This window comes from Gopherus flavomarginatus, chromosome 1, assembly GCF_025201925.1.
Source record: "Gopherus flavomarginatus isolate rGopFla2 chromosome 1, rGopFla2.mat.asm, whole genome shotgun sequence".
Taxonomy (NCBI): domain Eukaryota; kingdom Metazoa; phylum Chordata; order Testudines; family Testudinidae; genus Gopherus; species Gopherus flavomarginatus.
The window spans coordinates 98,429,732-98,443,396 of NC_066617.1; the positions used below are offsets into that span (position 1 = coordinate 98,429,732).

The 13,665-nt window shown below is 47.1% G+C and overlaps 1 protein-coding gene across 2 annotated transcripts in view; it reads right to left on the bottom strand.

Moving 5' to 3' along the window:
- Window positions 1-11,735: 11,735 nt before the first annotated feature.
- The window catches only part of CACNA1I (calcium voltage-gated channel subunit alpha1 I), a 139,861-nt gene continuing 137,931 nt past the window's right edge, over window positions 11,736-13,665 (bottom strand). For both annotated transcript variants that reach the window (XM_050916795.1, XM_050916784.1), the window contains one exon: window positions 11,736-12,478. In XM_050916795.1, the coding sequence (XP_050772752.1) occupies window positions 11,771-12,478 (708 nt within the window). In that variant the 3' untranslated portion in view covers window positions 11,736-11,770. The remainder of the gene's footprint in view (window positions 12,479-13,665) is intronic.

Below are 13,665 nucleotides of genomic sequence, written 5' to 3' on the forward strand. Positions count from 1 at the left end.
TGGGGGGGAGGGGGGCAAATTGACGAGATATACCCTGAACCACCCCGGACAATCTGTTTGACCCTACAGGCATTGGGAGCTCAGCCAAGAATGCAAATTCTTTTCAGAGACTGTGGGGACTGTGGGATAGCTGGAGTCCTCAGTATCCCCTCCCCCCTCCATGAGTGTCCATTTGATTCTTTGGCTTTCCGTTACGCTTGTCACGCATCACTGTGCTGTGGCCTCTGTCTATCATAGTCTGGAGATTTTTTCCAAATGCTTTGTCATTTCGTCTTCTGTAACGGAGCTCTGATACAACAGATTTGTCTCCCCATACAGCAATCAGATCCAGTATCTCCCGTACAGGCCATGCTGGAGCTCTTTTTGGATTTGGGACTGCATCGCCACCCGTGCTGATCAGAGTTCCACACTGGGCAAACAGGAAATGAAATTCAAAAGTTCGCAGGGCTTTTCCTGTCTACCTGGCTAGTGCATCCGAGTTCAGATTGCTTTCCAGAGCGGTCACAATGGGGCACTGTGGGATACCACCCGGAAGCCAATACCGTCGATTTGCGGCCAAACTAACCCTAATCGGACATGGCAATACCGATTTCAGCGCTACTCCTCTCGTCGGGGAGGAGTACAGAAACCGTTTTAAAGATCCCTTTATATTGATATAAAGAGCCTCATTGTGTGGACAGGTGCAGGTTTAATGCTGATAAATTCAGTTTAAACGCATAGTGTAGACCAGGCCTCATTTTCACCCACAGTTCCTTAATCCTGCAACACTGATTTAGACTCCTGTTCTGTAGGCTCAGTTAAGGTATATCCACACAGCCTGCAGGAGTGAGCTAGTGCACTAAAAACAGCGGTGTGGCCAACACTCTGACAGTGCAACTCACAGTGGCGCTCAGCCTCTGAAGCCTAAATCCTACCCCCTCAAGCGTCAGAGCCCAACATGCAATATCAGAGCGCTGTGTACACAGCTATTTTTGGAGCGCTAGCACAAGCCCTGCTAGCCTGTCTCTTGATCTGGGGTGGGAAGCTCACTTCCACCAGCTGTGTAGACATGCCCTTAGATGGCTTGGGCTTGATTCTGCTCCTACTTGCACTAGTGTAACTTGATGGACATCCATGGTGGTATTCTGGACACCAGTGTGAGCAGAAATAGGCCTCCTTAGAACTATCACACCCACGCTAGGCATTGCTGAGCAGGGTCTGGAAGAGTTGGTGTCACTTGCACACTAAGGACATGATTTTGCTCTCAGCTATGCAGGTGGCATTCAGGAGTAACTGCAAATGAGGGGAGATCTGGGTCAAGAAGAAAGTGTAAAGAGAGGGGTCACTTTAACTTACAGCCACTTACATCTTCATCCAGAGCCTTGGGGTTGAGGTTATACCCCCTGAGATTCCATTAATAAAGAAGGTACCAGGGAGGCTCAGCTGGAAGGTTAAATCCAGCTCAAGCAGACATACCCTCACTAGCTCTGCCCTTGCTAGCGTGCTAAAAATAGTATATCTGCTATGGTGGGAGGGGCTAACTGCCCCACGTGTGTGCCAGGCCAAGATCATAGGTACATGCTCAGGTGGCTCGTCCTGTCCATGGCTCATGCCGTTGTTGCTACACTTCTCAGGTCTGTCTTCCTGCTCCAGTGTAGACATGCCCTAAGTTAGTATAAGTTATAGTATAAGGGAGGGTTCATTTACAGAATGCTGCTGAATTCGGCTCCTGGTCACTGGAGCATGACCAATCGTCTAGTGACACAAACTCTGTTCTTGGGATTTAAAAGGACACCCAACACTTTATAATAGCCTAGCCGTGCACTCCAGTGGCCTTATGTGGATTCAGCAAGCAAGTGAGCTGATGCGGGGGGGGGGCCCTCTCATATCTGGGCTGACAGGGTTGGTAGCACTGTGAAGATGAAGGGCTTGATCCTTAGCTGGTATAACTCACTGCAGTGCCGTCAGAGTCGAGACCTATGCTGATCCAGCTGCATGGTTGGCTTGCTCTAGAGAGCTCTGCCCAGCAGCGTGCTTTGCTCTTGTGTGACCTCTACTGGCCGCTCTGGGAGTAGCGTTGGCAGGTTCTAGCAGGAACTGCATTCTACTGTCTTCAGGCAGGAAGGGTCACCAAACAGCCCTGGCGTCCTGCTTTCCCCCCACCCTCCAAGCAAAACCTTGAGCTTCCATGACCCCAGTTGGGTGTGGTTCACTGTCGGTACCTGTTCCATTAAGAGATTACAGTGAGCAATTTCCCGCATGCACAAGCTGAGCTGCTTGTTGCCTACATACATCTATGAAAAAGGTCCAGTAGAGAGGAATCCATTATAACCTTCCACTCCCCTCCTTGCCCACCATGGCAGACACAAGAGAGGAAGCAATTAATGTCAGCCAGATCCCAATGTATTTCAAAAACAGCCTTTTAAAAAAAATTCAATACAATACTGTTGGTCGTTGGGTTATTTTCTCCCCCCATCCCGGACTAAATACAACAGTAGCTACTAACCATTGACAGCTAGGCTTAAAATCCTCTTGCATGATCTAAACTGCACATTCGACTGGGAGTTCATCATTAAAAGAGGGAGAGGATTGTATGGGGTGGGGAAAGAGGACTGGGATTCACCATGGCGGAGGGAATCCTCTTCTCACACCTACATACAACTTCTTGTCACCCTCGGCCCACGGTTAGACACACCTTTCATTGCACAGAGTGCCTGGAGCATTTCTGTATGTGGCCTAAGATGAAATGCTTGAAACAAAATGCCTTACACAGCTCAGCAAGGGAGGTGGCAGAAAGGGATTTGAGGAGAAGACAAAACAACAGGTTTTGGGAGGAGACACTTGGAGACGAAATGAGGTTGACTGGATTTGTTTAATTATTGTTTTTTTTTTAAACCTAAGAGGTATTTGTAAGGGGGGGAATCAACAGTTCCTAGTCCTAGGTTTATCCTGTATATATGTGGGGTGGTACAGGTCCCCGGTGCTTATCCCAGAGGCCTGTGGGGCAGTACCGGTCCTTGATGTTTATCCTGGGGTGTGTGATGTGGTCCCTGGTGCCGGTGCTTATCCTGGGCATGTGTGGATTGGTACCTCTCTGAATACACTTTATGATTCAAGAACAAAAGCTTGGATTAAAAGATGCTTCATTGTGTCATCAGTAGAGTCTCTTCCTAGTTCATTTCTGAATGGTTACTAGATTGGCCAGAGCACAATGGCTAGTTTAACTGACTGGGAGCTGAGTACAGGTTTGTACTTCTTACAGATCAAGAAGTGACTGGTACATTTGTTTATACTGGGTCCTAGCTATCCGCCTTCCTGGGGACACTCTTCCAGGCTCTGTAAGGTGCCAGACCTACATCGGGGGGACTCTCAAAGCAGGGAACACTCCAAGGTGGCCACTGGAGGTACCGCTGGTGACTCTCTCAGCCCTCGTCCAGACTAACCCGCTGCATCGGCGGGTTAAAATCGATTGCTCGGGGATCGATATATCGCGTCTAGTCTGGACGCGATGTATCGATCCCCGAGCGCGCTTACATCGATTCCGGAACTCCATCAACCCGAACGGAGTTCCGGAATCGACACGGAGAGCCGCGGACATCGATGCAGCGCCGTCCAGACGGGTGAGTAACTCGATTTTAGAAATTCGACTTCAGCTACGTTATTCCCGTATCTAAAATCGATTTTAATTCCTAGTCTGGACATGGCCTCAGTGAGATGATTTCAGCCAGAAGAGAATACTCTGCTAGGGTAGAACTGACATAGAGGCCAGTGTGGTTTCACAAAGGAATGCTCACAGACCTGAGGGTAGGAAAGCCTGCACTGCCACAGAAACGGGAGGACGTAACTAAACAAGAATACAGAATCACTTGAGAGTTGGAAGGAAAATACGAAGAGCAGCTAAGATAGTGTGAGCCAAAGGTGTTGGAGTGCTCTTGTAGTCACAAAAGTGATCATGTGAAAATGATCCTCTCTTATTCTACAGGTCTGCTCCCTGGAACAGAATTGCTGACTTTAGTGATTAAAAATGAGATGGTACAGATTTGTATTCCTTGTGGCCTAGCAGATCCACTACAGTTGGGAGCTGATGGGATAAGTGAGCTGGAATCTGTTGTGGCTTACTTGGCAACAACCTAAAAGGCCTTGATCTGGTGAGGTGCTGAGTCCCCTCAGTTCCTACAGAAGTCAATGAGAGCCCAGGGTGCTCCACATCTCAGAGAATATGCAAAGCACCTTGCAGGCAATTGCAGGGCCAAACCCTGCCCTTGGTTACATCTGTGCAACCCCACTGAAGGCATAAGCAAGAGCAGAATTCTGCCTGTAGAATCTTCATTGTTGTTACTGCTGGAGAGAGAGGCCAGCTTAGCTTTCTCCAATCTGCACCCAGGTGGAGTCTGTGGTGTTGGCCTTTAGGAAAAGGCATCATTTTAGCTGTAAACTGAGCACTTTGGATCTGGAAGCAATTTGAAAGCAATAAACACTGACTCCTACAATGCCATATTCTACAATCATTTTTCAAACTATAGCCACAGCTTAGGAGGAATAAGAAAGGCTTTTAGCAATGGGGAAGGAAAAGTGCTAGAAAAGAACTAGTTCATTAATAAATGAGATGAAGGAAATTAATGATCATTCACAAATGGCTGAAATGCCAAGTTCCAGTCTAAAACCTGTCTTTAGCCAGAAACATAAATAATGTTGAACAATTGAGAAGTAAGGCAGATCCTGTAAAACATCTATTAATAAAGACTGAGGAAGGGCATATCTGGAATATCTGAACATATGCAAATCACCTGAGCAAGATGGCATGCATCCAAGCAAAATGCTAAGCACTTCTCTATGCCTTGAACATAAGAGATATCTGGAAAATGGAGGTTTTCCTTCTGTGGAACACTTTGACAAAAAAAGTAAAAAATAATTTGGTTTTCATTGACATTTTTCCTCAGAAAATGTTGCGTTTTTGGTAAAACATCTAAATCTGAAATATTTTGGCAAAAACCTGATATACTATGATTCTGAAATGCTGATGGGGTGACTCATGGGATTTGTAGTTTGGGTGCCTCATGCTCCCATTCAGGTCTATAGCCTGGGATCCCTAATTGGAATACATCACCCATGATGCATCATGGCCTCCTCTCTTGATGAGGGGCTGCTATGGCTCATGGAAGATGAATTCCTGCTGGGGAAGTGATGCACAGAAGCAACTGGGAGCAGGAGGTCTCTGAAACGCAATTCGCATGAGACACCACAGTGGCATTTCAGAATAGAAATATATCAGTTTTTGCCAGAAATATTTTGGTTTTGGCCATATCCCAGGAAAGTTCAGTTTTCAGGCATTTGTGTTTTTGATGAAAAGCTGAAATTTCTTTTGATCAAAAACCCAGTCACCCATTGACTTAAGAGGGCATTTATGGCAATCAGCACCTCAAAGGAGTAGGACCCATAGTATTTAAGTAATTAGCTAATAAACTTAAAAATTAGCTAACAACTCAAGGATGATTATTAAAAAAAATTATCAAGAATTGGGCAGAAAACTGGAGAGAAAACAAGAGCACTATGGTGCAGGTTTTCCACAAAAGGGTGATCCTGGTCATTGCTGTCCCATAAATCTAACTTTTCTTCATAGTTCATCATGAAACTAGTGGTGGTGGGTGCAGGACAGGCAAAGTAGGCACTGCCTACCTGTTTTTTATTTAGAGGAGAGAGGCATGGGGGGTGGGGGGGAATATGGCATGTCCCTGGGTCAAGCAGCAGTGCTGAAAGAGGATCCATTCCCCTGCATGGAGGAAATTATAAGTACTTCTGCCTTTCTCCATTCCCAGGTTGGAGTGGGTGAGGAAACGGTTCGCTGCATAGAGAAGGCCAGCTAGCACTCAGGCTGACAGCCTGGGCTTTGCCCTGCACCTGGGATAATGCACACAGAACATGAGTAGGGAGGATTCAAGTCAGGATTGAGAGGAAAGGATTTATAAAGAAAACGCCTCAGAAAATGATCAAAGAGCTGGAGGAACTGGCTGGCAAGGAAAGATTAAAACATCCAAATACATCTAGTTTGGCTAAGCAACAGCTTAAGAGAGACATAGTAACAGTCTGCAAGTATTTGAACAGTCTAAACATCAAGCAGGAAGATGAATTATTTATGGTGGTAGCTAGGGGAGGGGTGTAACTAATGACAATGGGATGAAATAAAGAAAAGGAAAGGTCAAGCTGAATGTTAGGAGGTCCTTCCTGATGGTAGCAGGCTATGGTATAGTTTCCTGTGGGAGGTAGGGAAAGCCTCAGGACTAGGGGATGTTGAAAAACAGACTGGACAAAATCCTAATAATTGTCTCACAGGGAATAATCCTGTGCTGGCTGAGAGATGGAGTGTATGATCAGATAGGCCTTTGGCATCGCTAACTACTGTAATCCTAAGACTGTAAAGCTGGAGGGAATACGTGACACCATGTGCATAATACATGGGTCTGTACAGAGCCCTTATGCTTGTTCCAGATCCAGTTTTGTGTCATCACCTCCCCCTCCCCCCCAATCCACCAGTTTTGGCTTTTGGGTCTTTCTGTATGTTAATTCAAATATCCTCTATGGCTTTTTGGCCACCATGCCTCCCCTTTGTTTGGCAACCTTTCAGTAGCGCTGGGATAAACAGCGATCACCACAAAGGGTATGTCTACACTTGGGGTTTGGGGGTGGGGGGGAAAGGTGATTCCCAGCTCAAGCAAGCTCATTGAGCTAGTATGTTAAAAATAGAAAGCAATTGCACCAGCATGAGTGGCAGAATGGGCTAGCCGCGCCGAGTACGTACCTAGCATCTCTGACAGACACACACTCAGGGCAGCCAACTTGTACCCCTGCTGCTCACCCTGCCGCAGCTACACTCCAATTTTGGTGTGCTGGCAGGAGTTGAGTGAGTGTATGTATATATCTCCTTGAGCTCGGAGTCACACCCCATCTCCCAGTGTAGATACACCTAAAACATCAGCCCTTAGCAACAGTCACCATACAGTGGTGTCTGAGCTACAGGAGTTAGCTCCTGTTCAGGTATGGAGGAAAACAACAGTCTTCTCTGACACCACATAATGGCAATTGTTGTCAAACGGAGACACTGGAATGGAGACAACCCTCTCTGTATAGTGCCTCTGACTCATGTGATTCCTCCTTCATGTCACTGGGACACACGCATCATGGGCCTCCTCCCTCCCACCTCAGCTTCTGAGAGCTCAGAAATTCCCACAGGAGCACAGAAGTGAGGGCTCTGCCCTCCCCTGCTACCCTATCCCAGAGAGCTTGGGAAAATGGGCTTCCTATAAATGCTAAATCAACCAGGCCAAAGGAACCCTCTCAAATACAGAGAACAGCCCCTGATCCAAATGAATGTACACAAATCCCTGGTGGAAAAGACAACAAATTCTGCTGTGTTTTAACAACTCCCTCTCTCTGGGAAGAATCAATGTTTCTTCTTCTTTTTCTTCAAACCGTTAGTAAATAATTAAAAGAGAGAGACAAAATATTCTCTAAAGATAACCTAGTCCTCTGTTTCCATGGTAACCACTTTCCTAAGCCAGAAGCCTTTTGCATGAGCTGTATAGTGGAGAGTGCAAACCATTTGACGAGGTGGAGGAGACTGAGCATGGCCACGCCAATTCACGCAGTAGGAGAGGTGGGGGAGACCATGTGACTCAGCAGAGAAGAGGAGAATTGTCTGGGAATTTGAGCTTCCAGAAAAATAAGGGACTTTTCCCTTGTGAGTTGCTTCCATGTGGGACTGGGGAGAAGCAGACAAAGCATCTGTTCTTGGGGGCCACTCTCACTATCTCTTTGAAGACCAAGTGACAGGAAACCCACCATCACAGACATGGCCATGATCTGGAAAATAACAGGAGCTCAAAGATAGATGGGAGCCCAAGGAACGCTATAGAAACAAGAGATATGGGGATTTGGTGACTTTGCTCCACTAGGGCCATTGGTGAAGGCTGTGCTCATCCCCCCAGAACTGGCCCTTAGCCTTAGGAAGAATTCTGAGAGGGGATGTTTTTCTGGTTCACCGAGTGGTTGTTTTTTCCAGCCTCCCAGTAGTTCCTAAACAGGCTCATCAGGAGGAATCGAATCCTAACCATGACAGAGCTAGGCAAGTCATGGAATATGCTTATCTCAGCAAGTCAGGGGATACTTATGAGGCAGAGGAATGAATGGCAGGAGATCCCGGGGAACAGCTGTTCTTCTTTCCTTTGTGTGATACAAGCCCAATCTAATCTTATCCACCTGAGTACTTATCCAGGCAATCCCCTCAGAAGTGAGCCAGTAAGGATGCAAGCAGTATCCTTATCTGCCACTTGTCACGCATGGCTAGACTATGTGCAAATGGAGTACTCTGAAAGGTCCCAACTCAGATGTCAAACCTATATCTTTTAAGGATATAAAAAGGTCGCCTAGAAGTGAAGGCAGGTGTGCATACAAAAATATAAATGAAGCACCACCATTAAATGCTGGCTGCAGAAATATATTCTTTGCATATGGAAAAAGACACTAGATTTCCCAGCCTGACCTGCTGCTGAAAGTTGCAGTGTCTCAAGCGGATAATTACCTTCTCTGTTCCAGAGGGGCAGCACAAGGACATATTTCACACTAACACCACCTCTTGGTGTCAGTCACTTGACCATCACAAGCAGCATCCTCCCAACGTTGTTTGTTGTCACCAGTCTCGCATGGGACATTGGGATGCCAGGCAGCTGGGATTGGTTTTTAAAAGTGTAGATCTCTGCTGTACTATAAATCAATGTTACCTGCCACTTAACAGGTAGCAAGGACTAGGATCTCTACAGTCATGGGTCCCTGTACCACCTTTGAATTGGGAATAGCACTGGCCCACATCACAAGAACGACACCCCTGCTCTTAGGGACTGCATGGGGATGGTATTATATAGCTGAGCTTTACCTGGAACATGACTCATCTTCCATCCATGTTGATAAACAGACATTAACCCAGCAATAGGAGAACCTGTTTCAAACGTGACCATATATTGGAGGAGATTTGGCACCACTCCCATCCCAGCTTCCTCTCCCATTCCTAGGTCAGATAAGATACTTATCCCTCTACCCGGCTCCCAGCGCAGCTGAGATTCCCAGCTCCTTGTCTCATTCCCTCTAAGGCCACAATTGAAATAACTGGGGACACACTGTGTGTAGGCTGTCTGTGTTGTGTAAAGCCCAGTCTTCAATTTCAAAGTATGCCTGGATCTAATATTGGACCTAGAATAGCCAATTTCAGTCTTTCATCTACTATGGATTGACCATTTTTCTTCCCAGGTAATACAGAGCCACAATGGTTATTTTTTCTTCTGCTCCAGTGATCGAATGTGCAGGGAGAACCCACTCAAGGAACAACCAGTGCAAAAAACATTTAAAACCCTTGTTATTGCTTTAATTATTCTGGACCAGCAGCCTTCCTGCTGGGGTGGGGACTCCGGCTTTCCTGTCCTCCCCAGAATGCCTGCAGTCAGAGTTGTGCACTCTCCACAAAGCACAGATTACTCTCAACAAATAAATCAAATACATAAGTTAATTTATCCTTGTTTTTTGTTCCACTTGACACATTTGGCATTCACAGCCCCAGTTTATAGAGTGAAGCAGCTGCTCAAAAACCAGATAAGCAAATCTGTATAGTACCAGGCAGCACAGTGCTTCTGATTCCAGTGGGGAAGGTGCCTCCAAGAGGAGTTTGCTGCACCAGCACTCTCGCCTCCAAGAGAAACAATGTCTAGACAGGAACTCCTGTGGGACATTCATTCTTTCCCCTGAATATGATGAAGCAATGTCCTCTGAACCTCCCTCTCTCTGTCCCCCTGCTCCTTTCCCTCTCTTTGCCTCATCCCTTCTCTCACTCTTTCTTGCTCTCAGAAATACCCATGTCAGAGCCCTCTGAGCCTGTGGACTGCATCCCACTTTTTTCAATCTCTTCAGGTCATTTCTTTGTCTTCTGTCCTATCCACTCATAAATCTGGAAAGGATACAAAACAGATGAGTTCTTAAAAATGGACTCTCACTGGTAGAGAGGGTGAATGGTGAAGCAAAGCTTGACCACACAGCCGGCCTGAAACAGGGGTACAGTCTCAGGGGGATTGCTGCAGTGGTTATAGAAGAGAATCAGATTCTCCTGTTTTCACCTTGACCCTGAAGCAGATCCTCTAGAATTGGGGGCCAATCTGCCTTCATACCACACAATCAATGGACACCAATCAGCAACCAGCCATGTACCTCCCTCGCAACAGGTGCACATTCCTTTGCAAAACACAGACAAGGTGAGAAACACACACACAAAACTTTCACTAGGGAGTCAAATAGACATGATATTGCGCGCGCGCGCGCACACACACACACACACACACACACACATTCTACCCTCAGAGCCTGATCTTGTGAAGTCCTCCACACCCTCAACTGCCATTGGGCTGGATTCTGATCATGCTTAAATGAGGGATAACTCCATTGATGTCAACAGAGTCAGACTGGTGTGAGAGCAGAATGAGCACCATTGACTTCAGTGGCATTACTGTGGATTCACATCAGTGGAACTGGGAAGACAGTTTGGTTCACAAACCCCAGCTCTGAGCCTAGGGACTGACTGCACTTAGTACTGACTGAGGCTCATTTTGTTTTGCCTTTTTTAATTCTAGTTTCTTTTTCTTGTAATGTATACATGGATATAGATATATAAAAAATAACAGATCCAATTCTCTATAGACAGTTTTTGCACCTTTGGGCTTCTAAAATAAAATTTGTCATAATTACAGAAACCTAAGGTGGAGGGAAACAAACCCTGAACATCTGAGTTTCTTCTCTTAGCAGCTTTCTTTCTTTCTTTTTTTGGGGTGGGGTGCGGTGGAATAAAATAAAAAGACAAATCCCAAACAAGTAAGTAAATAAATAAAATAAAATAAAATAAAATAAAATAAAATAAACAATACACACCATAAAATGAACACATTCAGCAGTTGCCATGTTGCCTCCATCTCCTCCCTTCCCAGAGCATTCCTTCTGCGTTCACACACACTCATCAAAGTAACCTCAAATCACTTCCAACGCTCCCCCTCCATTTGGGTTTTCCTGCTGTCTGGGCCAGATCTTCAGCTGGTGTCAACTTGCATTTCTCCACTGAAACCAGAGCTATACTGATTTACTTCAGCTGAGGACCTCCATGGAGCTCTGCCGATTTACACTGGCTGAGGAGCTGGCCCAGGATCATTAATTTTCAAAATGGAAGTATGAATGATAAATGACGTTCTCAAAAACAACCAAACCCTCCTTGGGTTCTCATCTCCTTTCCCCTCCCTGTTTGAAAAGAATGTCTCCAAGTCCCTCCACCCTTCCTCCTGCTTAGCACTTTCTGGAAGTCATAATCGCTCAGTAAAAAAAATAAATAAATCAATCTCTCTCTCTATGTATATGTATGTAACTAAACGGCTGCCACCCGGGCAGGTGTTTGGCTGGTGGGCCCAGTCCCTCCAAGCCCAGCGGTGCCCTCCTTATCCCTGTGGTCTCTGCGGTGGTGCTCCCGGTCCAGCGTGTGGGTGGGAATGTTGCCATATTGCTTTCGCTCTCTCACACCTCGGAGGTACAGTACCAGAGTATTTATGAAATATATATATATTTATATATATATATTTATATATTGTGTTTGTGTGTTGTGTGTTGTGTGTTTCTTTTTCCCACAATCCTTTGGAATTGCTGCCGGTAGCACAAATGGTAGCACAAGGCGCACCCTCGCCCACGCTGCTCGCTCCCCTCCCTACCCCAGGGACCCTCATCTGTTCCTCTTGCTGACTCCATTGCCCAACTCCAGCTCAGAAGGGAGTGGAGAGCTGCGGTCTGCCGTCCCCAGTTTATCGGGGCTGTCTGACTCCTCACCATCACCTGGTGAGGGGGTGTCCTTGCAGAAGTCCGTCACCCAGGAGGGCATGGAGAGGAACCCCCGGGGGTCAACTGAGTAGAACGGCTTGGCTTCGTTGGTGATGGGCCCTCGGGAGGAGAGGTTGGCGTTGAGGCTGCTTGTGCTGTTGCACTTCTTCACAAGCGCCCGGCCCGGGGGTGGTGGGGGTGGGGAGAAAAGGGATGTCAGGGAGAGGCTGCTGAGGGTCTCTGACTGCTCGCTGTTGTTGCCACCCCTCAGGCTGCTACCCGCGCCCTCCTCGTCAGAAGGGTCCATGGAGTCATGATGAGTGCAGCCAGGGCTTGTGCTCCCTCCGCTGCTGTGGCTCCGCTGATGCCGCCTGATGTTCTGCAGGCTGAATATCCCGCGGCCTCGCAGGTTCCGCCTCCGGGATGCAGGGGAAAGCGGAGCTGCCATGGTTCTTTGGGTGGCAGCCGTTGGCATCGGGCACAGTGCCACTGGGAGATCCAGGGTGCACTGGGGAGAGTCGCTAAGGTTCAAGCTGTCCTCCAGGGTGGTCTGCAAGCTGCTTTCTGAGCTACTGCTCCTGCTGTCATCGAGGGAGGTGTCACTCTCCGTGGCCTGAGAGAACAATATGCAACAAAGGGAAAGCTTTCAATCTCAGTTCCTTGCATCTGGGGCAACTGGGGTGAGATGAAATGTGGTAAGAGCTACAGTCCACTTGGAAGGGCTCCTATAAACCACCAGTTAGATGGCTGGAACATCTCTGGCCCTGTATTCAGCCTCTACGGGTGCCTTTGAGCTGTGGGACTGTTTGTTCCACTTTCACCATCAGTCGATAAGGTCACAATCGGAGCAGGGCAGAGAAAGGTAATTCTACTTCACGATGGATTTTAGTATTTAGAAATTCGGTTTCACTCGGATTCGAAATGGAAACCAAACATTCTGAAATTCTCTGCCAAAGGCCATGGAGCTGGGCTCTGGGGCAACCCACCTGGAAGGCTGCCCCAGGGGCATATGCCCTGCAAACCCACACTGCTGAGGAGCAAGGGCTCACAGCTCCCTGTCAGTCTGCCCTGCTGAGGAGCTAGGTGGGTGCTGACTGGAAACAAGGCAGGGATCTGTTGGGACTACATCAAAATCAACCATCTCCGCAGAACATTTTGGTTTTGACGAACTGGCAAATTCTGATGAAAAAATGTTGGGTCAAAATTGTTCAATAAGGTGATGGGGAGATAGGGGAGAGCCCAAAGGGAGGGGAAAATGCCTTAATTTCTCTGTTTTGTTGGTCTCCTTTGTTATTTCACATTTTAGTTGTTTATAACAAAGGGTTCTGGAGACCTCAGGCTTTATCATAGGTGAATTAGAGGGTGTCCGATTTTCTCTTCCTCTGGAATGGGCCAACCCTTCTTCAACTTCACTCTCCTGCAGCCCAGAACATAAGCCATTCAGGAGTCACTTTAGCAAAAGCACAGCAGGGGAGTCCTTATGGCTTCTCCTTCTCATCACCTGTGTTTCTCAAATACATTTTATTTCCCCTCCTCCACTCTGTTCTCCCCAGTCTCCTAAGTGACAAACAGCAATATCTACCTGGGAGATAGAGGCCAGATGGGATATGAACAGAGACAAGGCCAGGGACACAGAGTCCATCTGGATGGGATACAGACCTAACAAGAACTCTGTGTGTGGGCATGAAGGAAGGTCCATTCCAGTTCTATTTGGACTTCATTGCTCCTGTTGCTTGGGCCCTGTGAACACATCTGGCTTCCTACCCACCTTCTTTAACTCCTGCCGAGACAATTTTTACA